Raw genomic sequence first — 20,364 nt, 5'->3', positions numbered from 1 at the left:
TGTTGTGCTGCTGTGTGTGATAACTATTAGCAAATGGGCTTGCTTTTCTGGGATGCCACTACTTTAACCATTTTTGAGATGGAAGCACATAGGTCTGCATGTGAAAAAGTCCAGTGTGTTCATTCGATGACTATTTTATTGTAAAAAAATTACAACACATTTCAGCGCTCTTTGTATTTTTATAGCCTTCTTTAGGGACTACATAAAAACATGGAAATAAAAGGTATAAATATAAAAGGGAAACACATAATCATATGATAAGATTTACATTATATAAGAAAATTCATTTGAATCTTTGCATACTGCCTATGACCTGTACATACTTATTTGAAATCTGAGTGCAGACAGTGGTAGCTAACATCTTACTGTGTTGCTGGTAATACTAATGGTCAGATTAAATGTTTTTGCATGCTGAAAAAGTATATCTTAGTGCTAAAGTACACCTTGCTGGTGTTGTCGTGTGCCTTCAAGTCATTTCCATCCTATGGTGACCTTAAGGCAAACCTGTCACAAGGTTTTCTTGGCAGAGGGAGTTTTCCTTTGCCTTCTTCTAAGGCTGAGAGAGTGTGTCTTGCCCTGGGTCATATGTGCTGAGGGGTTTGTGAACTGGTGAGCTGGTAAAGGCCAAAGAAAGTTCTGAATTGTGGTAAGGGCCTAGTTCAGATATAAGTGCTGTAGTCCAGAATCGTTAACTGGAATTGTTCTGCATCAAAATGCCTCTGTTTTTGCAGACAAGCCAATGCAGATGAATCAGGCTCTATTCATGTCTGGAGGCCGATGTGGCTTCATGTTGCAACCAGCCAACATGCGGGACGACATCTTTGATCCTTTTGACAAGAACACTCTGCGGGGGGTGGAGCCGCTTTCCATTTCCATTGAGGTTTGTGCTTATCTAAGTGTCTGCTTCAATAAAACCTTGTCTTGACTTTGGTCGTGGATGAATGTTTCTGTCACTCCCTCCAGCCAGAAACTTCAAAAGATTGCCACATTACACTATGAAAACACAATATGTATGTAGTAGATATAGTATGTCTTTATCTACAAACAAGTCTGTTTCACTCTATGGCACGAATCCTTACAGACTTCAATTTGCCAAAAAGTGGTATAGCAAACTACATAGACTACTACATTTCTGGCCTCATTTTGTTCCAGTTTGCATATATATACTAAATTAAACCACAGTTTAGTATTACAGCAGGGGCTGAATTGTAGAGTTGTGATGGAACCTAAGGGTCATCTAGCCCTGCCAGTGGAAGAGATCTATAAGTAAAGCATGCCCAACAAATGATCATCCAGCCTCTGTTTAAAAACCTTCACAAAAGAAGTCTCTCACATGTTGATGGACTTCATTTTCCATTATCTTTCATCACTGGTTGTGTTGGCTGTTTTTTACAATTATGTTTCAAGTGTATTTTACTAGTGGTATGTATTTGATAGATGTGCATTGTAGTATATTGACTGGCTCAACTTAGAAACAATGCTTTAATAATACTTAAATATCAAACCATAATCCCGTGCCTCCTGTGTCTCTTCTGCCTGCCCTTTGTAGGTCCTTGGGGCACGGCATCTTCCCAAAAATGGAAGGGGAATTGTTTGCCCATTTGTAGAAGTTGAAGTTGCTGGAACAGAGTATGATAATGCAAAGCAGAAGACCGAGATGGTGGGTGAGTAGCATGACCTAATATCCAGAATTTGGATGAGGTGCAAAATGTGGTGTTGTCATTTGCATCTCCCAGCTGGAGAAGGACACACTGAAACAGTCATGCATGTGCACGTATACACACACACACACTTTATAAACTAACTTTTTTTCTCATCACCAGAGTCATTAGTAGTTGTTGATCACTGACCACTTCAACTTGGTCTCTGCAGCTTTTCTCAGGCCTTCGGATCTGTGTGTGGAGATAAAATTTGCAGAGGTTTCTTGTATCCTTGACCAGTTAGCCTCAAAGATACAGTGGGGTCTTTGAAGTGGAAAGCAGTATTTCCTGTTCACAGAACAACTGCAAGTAATTCTAGGTAGAAAGATGGACTACTTTCTGTTTTAATGTCATATGTGGAGGCTACAGGCAGATGTAGAGATAAGCCTGTTAAAGAATTGTGAATTGCTCAAACATTTATTGGAGTACAGAGATGACTAGAATCGAAACAGAGATACAAAGTTAGTAAGATCTTCTGTTGCACTAAACAGATTATTATATTTAATGCAGACTTTGAGGTTATACTGAAATCATGTATAAATAGTTTCTAGAACTTAAAGTGTTTTGCATCTAGAAGAAAAAGTGGTCAAATTTTTGAAGTTGATCATCTTAAGCACCATCTTTTTTACATCTTACACATTTTCCCCTTTCCATGAGGATATATATACTATTGGTTTATGTAGTTATACCCAATCTCTCATTGGGAAACCTGTTTCTCACTTGCATTAAGATAATAAACAGCTTGCCATGTAGCTCTCCATGTTAACATAGCATGAGTCTTACATTTTCATCTAGGCTTGGTGGATTTTTGAAAAAGTTGCTTTTTCAACACTGCTCACAGAATCCCCCAGACAACCTGGCCACTCCTGATGCTGATTGGTAGTTGTTAGGAATCATAGTCCAAAAAAACCCCCCAAACAACACAATGCCCAGCTCTTGTTTCAGTGGTCTTCTTCACTGATTAACTCTCCAGTGCTAGTCTTCATTGACTTTATTGCCCAAAGAATAACTGCATAAATTTTGGCTCCCATGGAAAATTTCAGTAAGGAAAGACTACTTTTGCCTGAACCTGAGTAGACTTGGTTGTTCCAGCTGGTGTGTGTTCTGCCAAGGGTAGCTCCTCCTTCATGGTCTCTGAGCCTGTACTGTGCATTGTTCAGAACTTTTTAGAGTTATTACATAAGGCTTTTGTTGGTAATTCTGTCCACCCTCTAAGCCCCTTAGCAGTGCGCTTCCCACCTAAACTCTCCGTTTCTTTTTGTCTTTCAAGTCAACGGCTCTGGAGTAACTGTTTGGAACTATTCTCTACTTGCTTTTAGTTTTGATCTTGACATTGCATTAGCTACTGCAGATAAAGGCCCAGTACAGACGGGCCTATGGGGCACTCTCATCACGTGCTAGGGGTTGGCCGAGGGCACTCTGCCCACACGTGCCTCAACCCTAGCACGTGACGAGGGCGTCAAAATGGCGGCACCCTGTACAGATGGGCGCCACCATTTTGATGCGACAGACGTTTAGTGTCCGCACATCACTGCACCATAATAACATCGTGAGTACACCATTGGCACATTGCGGCATCATTATGGTGCCGCAAAAAGAACCTGCTTTTTGTGGGTTCTTTTTGCTGCGTGAGGAAGCTGTGCGGTTTTTCCACTGCAGGTTCCTCGCGCAGCAAAACAAGGCACTGGCAGACTGCCCTTTTTGGGTGGTCTGTACCGGGCCAAAGTTAGATAGACGCTAGAAATCTGCAGTGGTGTTACAGTGCCAGAAAGGCACTAAACAAAAAACGACAAAATCTTAGTACAAATGAAGTTATAAAGGACAGTTTTTAAGAAATAACTACCTAGTGAACGTTTCACTACCTGTACCTTTCTACACATTTATTCTTCTTGCCAGTTTTAGAAGTGGCCTTTCTTTTTTCACTTTCAGTGCTGAATAAATGCCATGTGTCATCTGCCCACTCATGCCATGCCCTTTTACTGTTTAAGAAGGGCGGCTTCTCAAACAATTAGGCACTGGAGTATTTTGATCGCTTTGCAAGGTGATTTGAATTCAGTGTCTCTGAGCCCTGGGAAAAAGCAGGAGCAGTGACAGGAAAAGATTTGTATAGGTTTGGAGTTATATGAAGTTCCGGGGGGGGGGGGGAATGGAAGGGTATACCTTGAGGTTAAGGAATAATACTGCATTCCAAGATATCAATGCATGTCAGTTTTGGTCTTATTCTGCACTGATTCTGAAGACTTGAGTCAAACCTATCCCCTAACAGGTTTTCTTTTAGACCAGAGGTGGGTGGTTTTGCCTGAAGGATCTAAAGAGTTGATAGCACTTTTTTGAGGCTGGGTAAATCGAGAGGCGTTATGGTAATCCAGTACTTGCACGTACAAGAATTTGCCTGCATATGTTTTGAAGATCTTTTAACAAACTGGTATGCATCAGACTTCTCTGCAATAACAAACCAGTTTGTACAGCCCTGGCCAGCTACTAGAGCAGATTTGGCAATATGATTTAAAAAATAGATCTTCCCAATGTCTGTTGTGTTCGAGTAAAACTGTTATGTTCTAATAACTTAGAAATGAATGGAAAAACAGCAGGGGACTCACAGCTGCAGATAGGGTTGGGTGAGAATTTAATTTCAAATAATTTCTAATAGAGTTTACCAGCAAATTAGCAAATTAATTCATATTCATGATGGAAGGAATTTGAAATTTTGGAAAATTGAAAGTTAGGAGGAGCCAGAACTTAGAATCACTATGTATTTAGCCATGTTATACAAAATGTGGGTTTCCATCACTTTTTTTCTAAAAGGCTTCTCATCTTTAATAGCTGTGTGACAGAAATCATTGTCATTTCTATGCTAGGAATAATGTATGCATACTAAGTTCTGTTCTCTTTTGAAGAATTTACCAACAACCAAAAAGGAAGGCCACATTAAAAATAGATTAATTCAATAAAGGAAGCTGTGGCCCTGCATTTGCAAGACCTGGACAGGGTTGTGACATCTGTCTTTCAGAAGTCCTGACACATCGTATAGGCTTTACTTTGACTTAAACTAGGCACAATTGCTCTGTCTTATATTAAAAATACATGGCAAATAATAATTCTTGTTTAATATAGTGGACAATGGTCTGAACCCTGCCTGGCCCCAGAAGTCATTTCAGTTCCATATTCACAATCCAGAGTTTGCTTTTCTACGCTTTGTGGTATATGAAGAGGATATGTTCAGTGACCAGAACTTCTTAGCTCAGGCTACATTCCTGGTTAAAGGCCTAAAGACAGGTATGTATAGAACATCCTCCCAGTGCATTGGGAAACCCAATTGTGGCGGGATTACATTTGCTGGTATGGGTGAACCAGGAGTGAACAAATGTCAGGGGTTGGGGCTGCCTTTGGCCCACTGTGGAAACGTTTTGGGCATTGTGGGCTCCCCTACATCATACCACAACGTTACATTTTGATTATTTCTTAAGTTAAAATGCCTTGAATACTGCTGCTGCAGCTACTTCTTCTTCTTCTTCTTGTTATCATTATTTTCTATCCCACATTTCCCCCAGTTTGGGACTAAATGTGGCTTAAAACAATTAAAAGGACATTGTTAAAAATCCCTAAAATGCAAAAGTTAAAACAAGATTAAGCAATCACAAAATGAAAACCAGATTAAAAAGACCACCACCAGCAGCAGCAGCAGCAACAACAAAACAATTGTGCATTGTGTAAGATGGGCCTTATATAGCCATCTATCAGATGCCTCAGAATAGAAAAAACTTTACTTGTTTGAATTACAGTGGGCTCTTGGTATACACTGGGGTTTGGTTCCAAGATCCCCCGTGGATAACAAAATCCGTGGATACTCAAGTCCCATTAAATATACAGTGGTACCCCGGGATACGAAATCACCACCTTACGAAATTTCCGGGTTACGAAAAAAATCCATTAGAAAAAACTGTTTCGGGTTACGTTTTTTTTTTCGGGTTACGAAAAAAAATTGGTGCTTTTCGGCGCTTTTTCACACGGAATCGCGGCTTCCAGCGCTAGCGCCTATGGCAATTTCGGCTTGCGAAAGATTTCGGGTTACGAAGGGCTCCGCGGAACGGATTACTTTCGTAACCCGGGGTACCACTGTAATGACATAGCAAAATGGTGCCCCTTATAAAAAATGGAAAATCAAGGTTTAATATTTGAAATGTATACTTTTTTGAACATTTTCAAACCGTGGATTCATGAATCTGTGTATAAAAAATCTGTGTATAAGAAGGGTCGACTGTACCTGTTTATATCTTGGTTTTAAGAAGAGTCTTCTGGACCGAAACAGAAGGAGGGGGAACAAAACATAAGCATTCTCACCACCCTTTTGGAGGGCATATTGCTCCATATTGTTTATTTTATTTTATTTATACCCTGCCCAGTCCTAAAGGCTCTCAGAGTAGCTTACAGTTATTATTTTTAATAAGACGGTTCCCTGCACTCAGGCTTACAATCTAAAAAGACATGACACAAAAGGAGAAGGGAATGTGGTGGGGAAGGGGATCAGGTGCAGCAGTTCTTCTCTCTCTCTCCGAGGCCTGGACCAAGGCAGTTGGAGGGAGGGTTTGGCTTCTTAGTCCAGGCCAGGCCTGATGGAGCTGGGCCTGCATCTCTCCCTCCATGGCTGATGGCACCAGATGGACTGGAGGGAGGGCTCTGCCTCTTAGCTCATGCCAGGCTCAATGGAGCTGGGCCTGCATCTCTCTCTTCATGGTCGGATGGCACCAGATGGTCTGGTGGGAGTGCTCTTCTTAGAAGACACTTGGAAGGCAGAGATCCAAGCAGCGGTAGAACCAGCAGCTTCTTCTCCTCCCTGGCCCCAGATAGTCACTGTGGTCCTCTCATTCTCTCTGCTGGGTTGTTTTGCAGCAGAGCCCTGTGAGGTCCTGGTTTTATAGCCCTAGCAGGCAAAGTAGCTCTGAGTGATGGCAAACACAGTGCCTACTGAGTCAGGGCCTCAGTCCTGAAGAGAGAGCAATTCATTTGGAAGGCAAAGGTTCAAGTACCAGTAGAAGCAGCAGCTTTTTTCTCCCCCTGGACTCCTGATAGTCACTGTGAGCCTTCTTCCCTTTCTGCTGGGGTGTTTTACTCTCTTCTCTCCCTCAGAGTCCACAGCAGTGGCAGTTGGAATGAAGGGAGGGTGCCTCACCAGCTGTTGGGACTGGCAACAATGGCTCTTCTCTCCCTCAGAGTCCACAGCAGTGGCAGCTGGAATTGAGGCAAAGAAAAAACAAAACAAAAACAGGGCAGGGATATTTGCAAAAATATGTTTCAGTCCTGTGGGTGTGGGTGGGGGTGTGTCAGGGGCCTCCAAATGTGGTAGAAATGCCTTCCACACCCTGTAGGTGGCTCACAGTGTTACCATTTTGTAACATTTGAAGCAAGAATTATTATTGTTATTGTTATTATTAAACTTTATTTATATAGCGCTGTGGATTTACACAGCACTGTACATACAATAAAAATGAATAAAAATGAAACCTGCCAATGGTGTACATTCTACAGGATAATAACAAAATACATATAAAACAATAGATAATAATACAAGATAGCATTACATAAAATAAGCAAGCAACAAATTAAAAACATTGAATATCCCATATCAAAGCAAATATGAAATAACAGTCAGATAACAATCACACAATGCCTGAGAACGCTTCCCTGAATAATATAGTCTTCAACTCCGTTTTGAAACTGGTTAAAGAAGTGATGACCCGTGCTCGTGAGGGAAGGAGGTTCCAGGATTGAGGGGCAGCAAGTGAAAAGCAAGGGGCAGTGGAAATCCTAGGCTGGGAGAGCAGACCTTGACTACCAGAACTGAAGGTACGAGTGGGGATATGAGGAGAAAGAAGTTCAGATAAATAAGGAGGGGCCAGCCCATGCAGGGCTTTCAAAGTCAACAACAAAAGCTTATACTGAATACGGAAGGGGAAGGAGAGCCAGTGAAGGGATGATAATAAAGGAGAAACATGGTCAAAGAAGCGAGCGGATGTAATGATGTGTGCAGCTGAATGCTGGAATGCTGGACAGAAATTAAAGGATGGAGATGAGAGAGAGGAAGCCCTGCCAGAAGGAGGTTGCAGTAACCTAATTGGGAGACCACCAGGACATGGTCCAGAGTCTTGGTAGTAGAGGCCGAGAGAAATGGACAGATATATATCCCATATCAAAGCAAATATGAAATAAGTCAGATAACAATCACACAATGTTGTAGAGAAAGAATCTACAGACCTTGGCCATGGCCTGGACCTGGGAGATAAACAACAGAGAAGAATAAAAAATAAAACCAAGACTGCGGGCTTCCTGGACTGGTTGAATAGAGATGTCAACGGAAATGGAAAAAGAGTATTGAAGGGAGGGCTTAGGTAGAAAAACAAGAAGCTCCGTCTTGGACATGTTGAGCTTCAAGCGCTGATGCTGCATCCAGTGAGAGATAGCCGTGAGACAAAATGAGACTTGCTGTTCAAGCCCTGGAGAAAGGTCAGGGGTGGAAAGATACAGCTGAGTGTCATGAGCGTACAGATGATAGGAAAAACCAAAAGAGCTGATACGTTTTCCTAGGGACAATGTGTAGAGAGAAAACAGTAGGGGAACTCCAACAGATAAGGGGACAGAGGACGAAGTTTTTAGCAAAGAGTTAAGGCAGGAGAATAGATGCTGCGGGTGTCTCTCATTGGCAAAGATCAATGATTTATAACAATTATAAGAATAGGAGAGGGAAACTTGACTCAAAATTTTGCAAAATAAAATTTCAAAAAATTGATCTATGACCCATACTTGCCACTCTCTATCCTAGAAGATGTGGAAACAATTTTATTATTTTACATTTAAAAATAAAAATGAAGGTCCCTTGGGCGCTCTCAGAAACAGCTATGTGAGAGAGCTACATATGGCTGTTGGATTCTCTTTACTCAAGCGTCAAATAGAAGATGTGATTGCTGGTACTTGTAAGAATATACAATACAAGGAATCACAGGTCCTTTCCAGAAGGGCCTTTTAGTACGTACTGTGTACGTAGTAGGGTTGCCCGGGGGTGTCTCTTTCAGACGCCCCCAACCCTAGTACATACACAGTACGTACAAAATGGCGGCACGATGACCCGTGTTTGTGAGGTTCCAGGAGTGAGAGGCAGCAAACGGGGCGGCGCAGATGTGATGTCCTGGCGCCGCAGAAGAATGCCTGTGGCGCCCTTTCCGCGGTGCAGAAAGGAGCTCCGAAACGGAGCTCCTTCCAGGGTTTGTGGCACTGGCACAGCCTTTACACAGCTGCGCCAGCGTCACAAAAGAGAAAGGGGCTGAGTGGCCCTTTTCTCCTTTCTCCACCGCTGTTGGGGTGTCCTTGGGGCTTGAAGCCCCAAGGACACCCCTTTCCAGGCTGTGGGAAGTGGCCTGGAAAAGTGGCGGATCGGGGTCTCAGGGCTGCCGCTGTGGCAGCTGAGGCCCCGATCCGTTGGGGAAAGGGGCGGGTACAGGCCGCCCCAAAGGGGCAGTCTGTAACGCGCCACAAATTCAAACGTAGAGGTTAAATGCAATAAACTTCAAACATACACCTTTCTAGTAGACACAACAGCCTCAACCTTTACTTGAGTGAAAAAGGCCACACTGGCAAATACGAGTTGTGAATTAAAGACTAAAAAGTAACTTGCATATTTACTAATGGCTCAGAAGTCCAAGGGGCCTCAAAACACACCTCAGTGTTCCCTTTTCTATTAAATTGGCCATCAGTGCTAACTCTGCGTAGAATGTACTGCCTGACGTCTTTCCTCAGTATTCGATGAAACCTGGTCTTCCTCCTCTTCCTTAAATCTTATACAACAAGTGTTTCTAGTTTAGTAAGAAACAAAAACACATTGACAGAACACTAGGTCAAGTAAGGGCATGACACTTTGCCTATATTTTATATTTAAATTAACTACAAGACCTTGTCTTTTTAATCTTTGTAGAATTCATTGAATTGTAGATTTTGGAGTGATCAAGGACTCATGTAGCACAACCTTGTACCAGTTTAGTAATGAATCACTAAAGCAGTCTTAGAAAGATGAGCAGCTAGGCCAGTGATGGCGAACCTATGGCACGCATGCCAGAGGTGACACTCTGAGCCCTCTCTGGGCACATATGCTGTCGCCCTAGCACAGAGTTTGCCAGAGTTTCTTGCTAGAAAGCCAGAGGTACGTGGCACTTTGCAATAAATAAGTGGGGTCTGGGTTGCAGTTTGGGCACTCGGTCTATAAAAGGTTCATCATCACTGATCTAGGCTCTGTTTAAAAACCTCCACCAAAGGAGAGTCTGCCACCTTACAGCATTGTCCTTACCACTGTTGAATAGCTCTTATTGTCAGAAACTTCTTCCACATGTTTAGTTGAAATCTCCATGACTCCATTGGCTTGGGTCCTTTGTTCTGATCAACATATTTTTTCACGTGTTCTCACAGCTTTAATGATTGAATTGTAATTCCTTTTGTTTTCTTTTTAGGATACCGTGCTGTGCCTTTGAAGAACAATTATAGTGAGGATCTGGAACTGGCTTCCTTGCTAGTTAAAATTGATGTCATCCCTGGCAAAGTAGGTGTGATACTCTTACATCTCGACATGACTTGTCCAGAGTGTGCTAGAAAGGACAGACAACTCTTTTGTCATGATTGTTATCTGATTGTTATCTGTTGTTTGATTTGATATTTGATGTTTTTAATTTGTTGCCTGCTTATTTTATCTAATCCTATCTTGTATTATCATCTATTGTTTTATATGTATTTTGTAGAATGTACGCCATTGGCACGTTTCATTTTTATCGATTTTATTGTTTGTATGTACAGCACTGTGTAAATCTACAGTGCTATATAAAGTATTAAAAAAGATTTTAAGATCAGGAGGAATCTGGGTTGAACGGTAGTAGTAGGGGGTTGGACTGTCTGCCATAATCCTTGCAAAATTTTATTTATCCATTTACAGTGGTACCCCGGGATACGAATGCGCCGGGTTACGAATTTTTCGGGATACGAAAAAATCCCATAGGGATTTATTGCTTCGGCTTACGAAGGTTTCTTCGGGTTACGAAAAAACCGCGGCGCTATTTTCCGCCACCGGAGGGCAGCAGAGAGCTATTTTTCCATTAGCGCCTATGGGAATTCGGCTTACGAAGGTATTTCGGGTTACGAAATTAACCGCGGAACGAATTAATTTCGTAACCCGGGGTACCACTGTATTTGTTTCTTGGATTTATATCCTGCCTTTCTCCCAAAATGGGATTCAAGGTGGCTTGAATCAAACTGTGTAAAATGTTTGAAATCAGTGATTGGAAGTTGAGATTATAGAAGTGACATTCAAGGTGCACTTTTGATATGAGGCTCTCTTTGAGAATCTTACATGTTTTCACTTGCTGTTGTTTGATAGTGGCATGTGGTTAATAAGAATGGACAGACTGTACTTTTGCTTTGATACAGATTCATTTATTGGAGGCTGATATAAGCAAGGTGAGCACTCCTTTATAAGAAAGGTTTAAGCAGATGGGATTCTCTGGTTGCTTGAAACTTTTAGACTACACATTAGAATAGTTTCTCTTTACTGTTAGCAGTACTTTCTGGGCAAGGTTCTGGAACGTGTGGTGGCTTTCCAACTCCGGGGTTTTTTGGATGAAACAGATTATCTAGATCCATTTCAATCTGGTTTCAGAGCTGGCTATGGAACAGAGACAGCCTTGATCACCTTGGTGGATGACCTACACAGGGAACTGGACAGGGGGAGTGAGTCCCTGTTGGTTCTCCTGGACCTCTCAGCGACTTTTGATACCATCGATCATGGTATCCTTCTAGACCGCCTCTCTGGGATGGGGCTTGGAGGTACTGTTCTACAGTGGCTCTGTTCCTTCCTGAAAGGGCAAACTCAGAAGGTGGTACTGGGGGACTCCTGTTCGACCCCCTGGCCATTGACCTCAAGGTTCTGTGTTGTCCCCTATGCTGTTTAACATATACAGTGCGCCCGCACCATACACGGGTGTGCCATACGTGGCCTTGAGCATATGTGCTGAAGCCGCGGCGCGGGGCGGAAGGGGCAGCGCGTCCCATTCAATTGAATGGGCGTGCGTGCCCATTGCGCCCTGCACGCCGCTGCGCCGCCACGCACGAGCCCCATTGTTTCCAAAGGGGCTTGAGCATAGGCGGAATTCGCCTTACGTGGAGGGATCCGGAACGGATCCCCCGCGTAAGGCGAGGACGCACTGTACATGAAACCGCTGGGAGAGGTGGTCCGGAGTTTTGGGGTGTGGTGTCATCAGTATGCAGATGACACTCAACTCTACTACTCCTTCCCACCTCAATCCAAGGAGGCTGTCCTGGTTCTAAACCAGTGCCTGTCTTCAGTAATGGACTGGATGAGAGCAAACAAGTTGAAACTTAATCCAGACAAGACAGAGGTGCTCCTGGTCAGTCGGAAGGCAGATCAGGGAATAGGGATCCAGCCTGTGTTAGATGGGGTCACACTCCCCCTGAAAAAACAGGTTCACAGTTTGAGGGTAATCTTGAACTCAGCTTTGAACTTAGAGGCCCAGGTCTCTGCTGTGACCAGGAGTGCTTTTGCACATTTAAAACTTGTGCGCCAGCTGCACCCGTTCCTTGAGAAGTCAGATCTGGCCACGGTGGTACGTACCTTGGTTACATCCCATTTGGACTACTGTAATGGCTCTACATAGGACTGCCTTTGAAAAGTGTTCGGAAAATTCAACTGGTTCAAAGAGCCGCTGCCAGGCTGTTAACAGGGGCAGATTACAAAGACCATACAACTCCCCTGTTGAAACAGCTTCTTTGGCTGCCAGTTTGTTTCCGGGCACAATTCAAGGTACTGGTTATAACCTACAAAGCTCTACATGGCTCAGGTCCACACTATTTGGCAGACCATTTCTTCTGGTATGAACCTGCCCGGACTCTGAGATCCTCTGGAGAAGCCCTTCTCCCCATCACAACACCTTCACAAACACAGTTGGTGGGGACACGAGAGAGAGCCTTCTTGGTGGCTGCCCCTAGACTCTGGAACTCCCTGCCCAGGGAGATAAGAAGCTCATTCCTTGATGGCTTTCTGCCAGCAGGTGAAGACCTACCTGTTCAAACAGGCATTTAAGGAATTACTATAAGGACAGGCTGGAATGTTGGACTAGTTTAATCATTCTTTTTAATGTACTGTACATCATTTATTTATTTATTTATTTTTAAAATGTTTTTAATTGTACTTTTTGTTTGTTTGTTTGTTTTTTAATGCTGTGAAGCTGCTCTGAGTCCCAGTCCTGGGAAAAGAGCGGGATGAATGGATGGATGGATGGATGGATGGATATATATATATATATATACACACACATACACACACACACACACACACACACACACACAATACATTCTTCTTCGTGGTCTCTGCGAATCATACAAATGGGTTTCACTGCGCCTGCGCAGTGCTGCTCGGAACCTACTGGAATCACTGGGCAGAGTTCACTCTGCAACATATTGAAACTTTTTGGCGGTAACTCCGCCCACCCGTTATAAGGCCCCTGCCTTCCCGCTCTTTTCCCCAGTTCCTTTTTTCCGCCGCGCTAGCTGCTTCAGAGGAACTTTCGCTTGCTTTGCTTGCTTGGAATCACTTTCGCTTTTTGACCTCGGACTGTTTTTTGACCATTCTTTGTCTCCCGCCCCTGGTAACTTCGGACTTTCGGACTGTTGACATCGTTTTGGATCTCCCCATCGGCTTTTACGACTTCGGAAATGCCTGCGGCTTTCAAGAAGTGCGACATTTGCAAGGGCAAGGTGCCCGTTCAGGACCCGCACTCCTCCTGCCTGCTGTGCCTTGGCCCGAGCCACGATCCCAAGGCCTGCCAGCTCTGCAGATCCCTCTCCTCTCAGGCTCGCAAGAACCGTGAGTCCCGGCTCACTTCGGCGATCGCTCTGGGGAAGGTGCAGGAGGGAGGTTCTCTGCCTCTCCCCAGAGGATGCATAACCCGGAGCCTTCTTCCCCATCGGACGATGTCCGCTCCTTCACCGAGCACGTCGTGAAGATGGCGAGGGCCCTCGACATCGAGCTCGCTTCCGCGGAGGACGACGCCGAGGACCCGGTTGAGCGTCGGGTGCATGGACGGGTCCCGACCCCGCCGTGCCTTCCCCTCCTTCCCTCCCTCCAGACCATCGTCAAGAGGTCTTGGGAGTCTCCGGCCGCCCTATCGGCACCCTCCCGCAAGGTGGAGTCGCTCTACAGGGTGGCCCCGGCGAGTTGTTCCTGGCTGGCTGAACATCCCAGACCCAACTCGGCCATCGTGGAGGGAGCCCAGCACAGCTTCGTCCCGAAGCAGGCCACCTCCCCTGTCGACCGGGAGGCGAAAAAGATTGACGGACTGGCCAAGAAGACTTACTCGGCGTCGGCTCTTGGGGTCAAGGCCGCCAATTACACCGCCTGCATGGGGGCCTACATCCAGACCCTCATGGAACGGATCTCCCCCCCTGGTCCCGGACGTCCCAGATGACATCCAGAGGCAGCTGGTGGAGATCAGGGACGAGGCCCATTCCATCGGAAGCTGGCTGATCACCACTTCCAGGAACATGGCGGACTGCTCCGGGAGGGCCATGTCAGCATCCATGGCACTGAGACGACACGCCTGGTTGAGGGCCTCCGACCTCAACCCTACGGTCAGAGCTGCCATCGAGGACATGCCACTCGACGGGACCGGGCTCTTCCACGCCGAGACCGACGATCGCCTGAACCGCAAGTTCAGGATGAAGGCGGCGGCTAAGAAGCATGGCATGTCTTCAACACCGGCCTCTCCGTTCTGGAAGCGCCAGCGCCCGTGGCAACCGCAAGGTCAGTCACAGGGGACCTTCCCCCGGGACCGGCAGTCCCAGCAGCAGGGCTCCCAGAGGCAGCGCTACCCCTCGCAGTCTTCCTCCTCCTCTGGCCATCGCAACTTCCCGCCCCGGTACCGCAAGTCCCGCCGGCAGGACACCGACCAGGGGAAGAAGAGAGCCTGAAGGGACGCAGCGCGCTTCGTCTCCCCTTCACCTCTCTTCTTTTTGGACATTTTGAGGCCCTATGTTAACACCTGGGCCTCGATAACATCGGACTCGTGGGTTCTCAACATCGTCCGTAGGGGTTATGCCCTCGAGTTCCAAGAGCTCCCTCCAACTGGAGCCTTCATGTCCACTCCACCCTCGGACACCCTTCTCGACGAAGTGCGCACCTTGCTTGGTAAAGGGGCAATCTCCTCTTTGCCGCCCGACGAATGCCCTCGGGCCTTTTTCTCCAGGTACTTCACGGTACCGAAAGCGGATGGGGGCATCAGGCCCATCCTGGACTTGAGACAACTGAACTTGTTCCTGGACTACCGTCGCTTTCGAATGGTAACCTTGGCTTCCATTCTGCCTTTGCTCCACCAGGGCCTGTGGTTTGCGACCGTCGACCTGAAGGACGCCTATTTCCACATCGGGATCCGGGAGCCCCACCGGAGATTCCTCGCCTTCACTGTCGGCGCCGATTCATACCACTACAACGTGCTTCCTTTCGGCTTGGCCACGGCTCCACGAGTCTTCACAAAGTGCATGGCACCGGTGGTGGCATACCTTCATCAGAAGGGCTTCATGGTCTTTCCCTACCTGGACGACTGGCTCTTCGCAGCCGAATCCAAAGACGAGCTGCAGGAGGCAGTCTTCTTCGCCTTGCGCCTCTTGGACTCCCTCGGGCTGGTCGTCAACAGGGAAAAGTCCCACTTCACACCGACCAGACAGGTCAAGTTCATCGGGGCCATCCTCGACTCCAAAAACTGCTTAGCCTTCCTCCCTCCGGATCGGTTTCAGGCCCTGACAACGTCCCTCAGGCCGTGCATCTCTCACAGAAGGGTGAGAGCCAGAGACGTCCAAGTCGCCCTGGGCCACATGGCATCGACGACTTTCGTCACCTCCTGGGCAAGGCTTCGTCTTCGACCTCTCCAATCTTGGTTCCTCTCCGTCTTCTCTCCGTTGGAGGACCCTCCTTCAAAGTGGCTCACGGTACCGAGACCGGTGGCTGCTTCTCTCAGATGGTGGTTAGACAGCTCCAACGTCTGCACCGGGATGCCTTTTCATCAGCCCCAGGCACAACTGACGCTGACGACCGATGCATCCCTGGAGGGATGGGGCGCCCACCTGCTCGACCTCGTCGTCAAAGACAGGTGGTCCGCACAAGACAAGCTTCTCCACATCAACGCCTTGGAGATGCTCGCAGTGGAGAAGGCTTTGAGGGCGTTCGAGTGTGCTGTCACAGGAAGAGTAGTCCTCCTGAGGACAGACAACACCACCGTGATGTACTACATCAACAAACAAGGTGGTACCAGATCCAGGACCCTGCTCGATCTCACGCTCCGCATCTGGGACTGGTGCATACAGAGACGCGTCCTCCTCCAGGCGATTCACCTTCCCGGGGAGGACAACGAGCTGGCAGACTGCCTCAGCAGGTCTCCTTCGGTGTGCCACGAGTGGAGGCTCCATCCCGAGACGGTCAGCGACCTCTTCGACCGGTGGGGAACCCCCCGGATCGACCTCTTCGCGACCAAGGGGAACAGCCACTGTCCCCAGTTCTGCTCGAGGAAGCGATCGGACGGATCCCTCGGAGACGCATTCGCTTTCCTCTGGACGGGGGAGCTCCTCTACGCCTTCCCTCCGTTCCCTCTCATCATCAGGGTGGTGTCCAAGATGACAACAGATCGCTTGCACGCGATCCTGATCACCCCGTGGTGGCCGAGACAGCCGTGGTTCGCATCCCTTCTCCACCTCTCCAGGAGATGCTTCCTCCGCCTCGACTCACGCCCGGACCTGCTGTCGATCCAGGACGGACGGATTCTCCACCCGGACATCGACAGCCTGCCGCTGGTAGCCTGGAGAATTCAGCCCTGACTGCCCTGCCGGAGGCAGTGAGGACGGTGATCCTGGCTGCGAGGAAACCTTCCACCCAGCGCTCTTATGCCCTGAAATGGAGGAGATTTTGCCTCTTCCTAGACCAAAAAGGCTTGTCTCCTGCACAGGTGTCCACTCCAGTGGTGCTGGAGTTTTTGATGGCACTTTTGGATGGAGGGCTGTCCCTAACGTCCATCAAGTGCTACCTTTCTGCCATCTGTGCCAAATATCAGTTCGGGGGGAGGGTTTCTTTCTTCAAAGACCCCTTGGTGAAGGGGTTCCTGAAGGGTTGTGCTAACCTGTATCCTCCTGTGTCGGTGCCAGCGCCGGCTTGGAGTTTGGAGTCGGTACTGTCCGCTCTCCAATCCAAGCCCTTTGAACCGATGGCCACAGCGGACTTGAGACTATTGACTTGGAAAACCGCTTTTCTTGTGGCCATCACCTCTGCCCGCCGTGCGGGCGAACTCTGTGCCTTGCGGAGAGACCAGCCATTCTTGAGGTTTCACAAGGACAAGGTGGTCCTCCGTACGGATATCACCTTCTTGCCGAAGGTGGTGTCTGCCTTCCACATGTGCCAGGACATTGTGTTGCCTACTCTCGCATCCAACCCGACGTCGGATGAGGAGCGACGCCTGCACTCTCTTGATGTCAGGAGAGCGCTGGCCTTTTACCTGGACAGAACTGCTGCCTCCAGTCGGTCCGAGAGACTTTTCCAATGCTACTCGGAACCGAAGAAGGGGTTGCCTGTGTCTGCGCAGAGGCTGTTCAAATGGGTGGCTGGTACCATCCACCTCTGCTATGAGCTGATAGGCAAACCTCTCCCTGGCAGGGTTCGGTCTCATTCCACAAGATCAATGGCAGCATCCTCTGCATTCCTGTCGGGGATCCCCTTAGAGGATGTCTGCAAGGCTGCTGTCTGGTCCCAGCCTCTGACTTTCATCAAGCATTACAGGTTGGACACCAGGGCCATCCGAGACCCAGCTTTCGGGAGGGCTGTGTTGGTTTCAGGGTTGCATTGATTGCGCTACTGATGTTTTCTGTGTTATACAGTTTACACTGTTTACATTTTGTTGAATGTTGATTTGCACAATTCCTATGGGATCGGTCTTGCATGACCTCTGTTCCCTTCTCAGGTTTAGCAAAGTTATTGCTATGTGATCTGTGCATGAACAAAAAGACTGACTCTTATGGTTCAAGGTGTTTATTGTAATAAAAATACCTTTGTTTTACCATAGCTATGGTTTCAGGACACTCCCTCCGCCGCATACCTTAGCTTGTCAGTCTAAACCCATTTGTATGATTCGCAGAGACCACGAAGAAGAAGGACAGGTTGCTTACCTGTAACGGTATTTCTTCGAGTGGTCATCTGCGAATACATACAAATCCCACCCGTCCGTCCCCTCAGTGTCCTGCTCACATTGGCTCTCTCTCCATCGCCTGCTTGGCGGAAAAATTGCGGAACTGGGGAAAAGAGCGGGAAGGCAGGGACCTTATAACGGGTGGGCGGAGTTACCGCCAAAAAGTTTCAATATGTTGCAGAGTTAACTCTGCCCAGTGATTCCAGTAGGTTCCGAGCAGCACTGCGCAGGCGCAGTGAAACCCATTTGTATGTATTCGCAGATGACCACTCGAAGAAATACCGTTACAGGTAAGCAACCTGTCCATACTCAGGCCAGAGGAGTTGCATTTATAACATACAATTAGCATTACTATGTAATGATACTTAAAATGGTAACCCACTCTGTTCCTTAGCTATGGGAAGCCTTTTAATGTTCTTCTGGTTCAGTGTATGTTGCTCAAGCACCTTTGTTATGTGCTATCAAGGACGTAGCCAGGATTTTGGGAAGGGGGGGTGAAGACTAAGTGCCACCATTTTGAGAGGCTAAGAGCCCCCCCTGACACAAAAAGAAGGTCGAGTGTTTACCCTCGACACCTTGATGGCACCACTTTAACTTCCGTTATGGCTTCGTGCAATGGAATCTTGGGAACTGTAGTTGAGTCATCTGTCAGGTGCCACAACAAACTACAAATCCCAGCATTTCATAACATGGAGCCAAGAGCAGTTAAAGTGGCATCAAACTGGATTATTTTTTCAGTGCAGATGCAAGCTGAGTCCTTCCTCTGAAGGTGTTTACATCAGATAAATTCAGCTCGATAAAGCAAAGTGCAGCTGCTCGAGCAATGAGCGGCAGCCACTCTGTTCATGCTCAGAGACACTCTGCTCATGCTTTGAGACACTGTATTCCAACATCTGAGCTGAGCTACAAACCCAGGCTGCATCCACACATTTCATTCCCACTTCCAAGAGGGATTTTTAATTTTGAGACACACACACACACACACACACACACACACACCCCTTTTAATTCCAAGACCTATCTATCTATCTATCATAATTTTTAATTCCAAGCCATTATACGTTCCTTTCTTTTTATATTAAACAAACCCTTTTAAGAGAATCCTATTTTGGGAGAAAAGCAGGGTATAAAATCAATCAATAAAAAATTATAGTGCAATAGTCCATCAGTGCGTGGCTTACATTATAAGACTTTATACCTTTATACATTTAAAAACTATTAAAATCACAGTAGGCTCAGAGTGCTACAGAATCATGGAATCATAGAGTTAGAAGAGACCCCTAGAAGGGCCATCCAGTCCAACCCCATTCTGCCATGCAGGAACTCCCAGTCAAAGCATCCTCAACAAATTATGTAATGGAGGTGTCCATCTACATTGTAGAAAGATATACTATAGATTAATGCTATGGAAAATCACCACCTTGAGTCCGTATATTGGGAGAAAGGCGGGATATAAGAAAATAACAACAACAACAATATCTGGGTATTGTAGTTTTGTGAGACATATTTAGCCTTCTTTGTTAGAGAGCCCTGGTGGCACAACATACTACAAATCGCAGGATTTTCCATAGCATTAAAGCAGTGTCGAACTGGATTATTTCTGCAGTGTGCATCCTTATTAAACTGCAGTTCCCATCAGTCTGTAGTGCTGCTGGATGATGGGGCCTGCAGTCTAGCATTGCCTGGAGCAGGGCCATAGGACTCCACAGCCACGATTCATCATCTTAGATTGATTCCATATATTAATTAATTAATCATAAAAACATAGAGTTAGAAGAGACCCCACGAAGGGCCATCCAGTCCAACCCCATTCTGCCATGCAGGAACTCTCCATCAAAGCATCCCCATTGACATGCTGAAAAAGGGCCAGCTAACTGTATTTTATTCTATTTGTCTTTTAAAAAAGAGAAAAAACAAGGCTGGAAGGAAGCCTCTTGCCTTTCTGCATCACAGACCCTCATCTTTTTTGTTGTTGCAAAAATCCAGAAATGACTATTTTTGAAAACATGAGTCCATTCTCAGGAGAAATGTCCAGAGTAGAGTCTGAGTCTCCTTTCTCTGGACTTCCAAAACCCCAAACTGACCCTGAGAGCATCTGGTCTGACCCCCAACTCAAGGAAACTTGGAAATCCTGAAGGTTTAGATCAATGACTGAATTATTGAATTATACAAGGCATAGTGGTCTCAGGGTTTTGCTGAAGCTCAGTATGCAGAAGCACAACATTATTTTTAAAATATTGTGCATTAAATTACCTTCAGTCTATGTTTATGAGATGCATATGAGACATACATGGATCCCATCTCCCAGTATATCCCATTAGACATACTGTATATAAATATACCAAAATCTGAAAAACTCCAAAATACATCTAATCCTCAGCATTTTGGGTAAGGGA

The 20,364-nt window shown here is 46.4% G+C and overlaps 1 protein-coding gene across 6 annotated transcripts in view; it reads left to right on the top strand.

Moving 5' to 3' along the window:
* PLCG1 (phospholipase C gamma 1) overlaps positions 1-20,364 on the top strand; it is a 140,069-nt gene that overhangs the window by 116,208 nt on the left and 3,497 nt on the right. For all 6 annotated transcript variants that reach the window (XM_042464871.1, XM_042464872.1, XM_042464870.1 and 3 more), the window contains 4 exons: positions 732-880; positions 1,550-1,664; positions 4,815-4,976; positions 10,193-10,281. In XM_042464871.1, the coding sequence (XP_042320805.1) occupies positions 732-880; positions 1,550-1,664; positions 4,815-4,976; positions 10,193-10,281 (515 nt within the window). The remainder of the gene's footprint in view (positions 1-731; positions 881-1,549; positions 1,665-4,814; positions 4,977-10,192; positions 10,282-20,364) is intronic.

This window comes from Sceloporus undulatus, chromosome 4, assembly GCF_019175285.1.
Source record: "Sceloporus undulatus isolate JIND9_A2432 ecotype Alabama chromosome 4, SceUnd_v1.1, whole genome shotgun sequence".
In the NCBI taxonomy this organism is placed as follows: Eukaryota; Metazoa; Chordata; class Lepidosauria; order Squamata; family Phrynosomatidae; genus Sceloporus; species Sceloporus undulatus.
The sequence above is the reverse complement of the archived record's forward strand: the minus strand, read 5'-3'. Positions and strand labels throughout refer to the sequence as shown.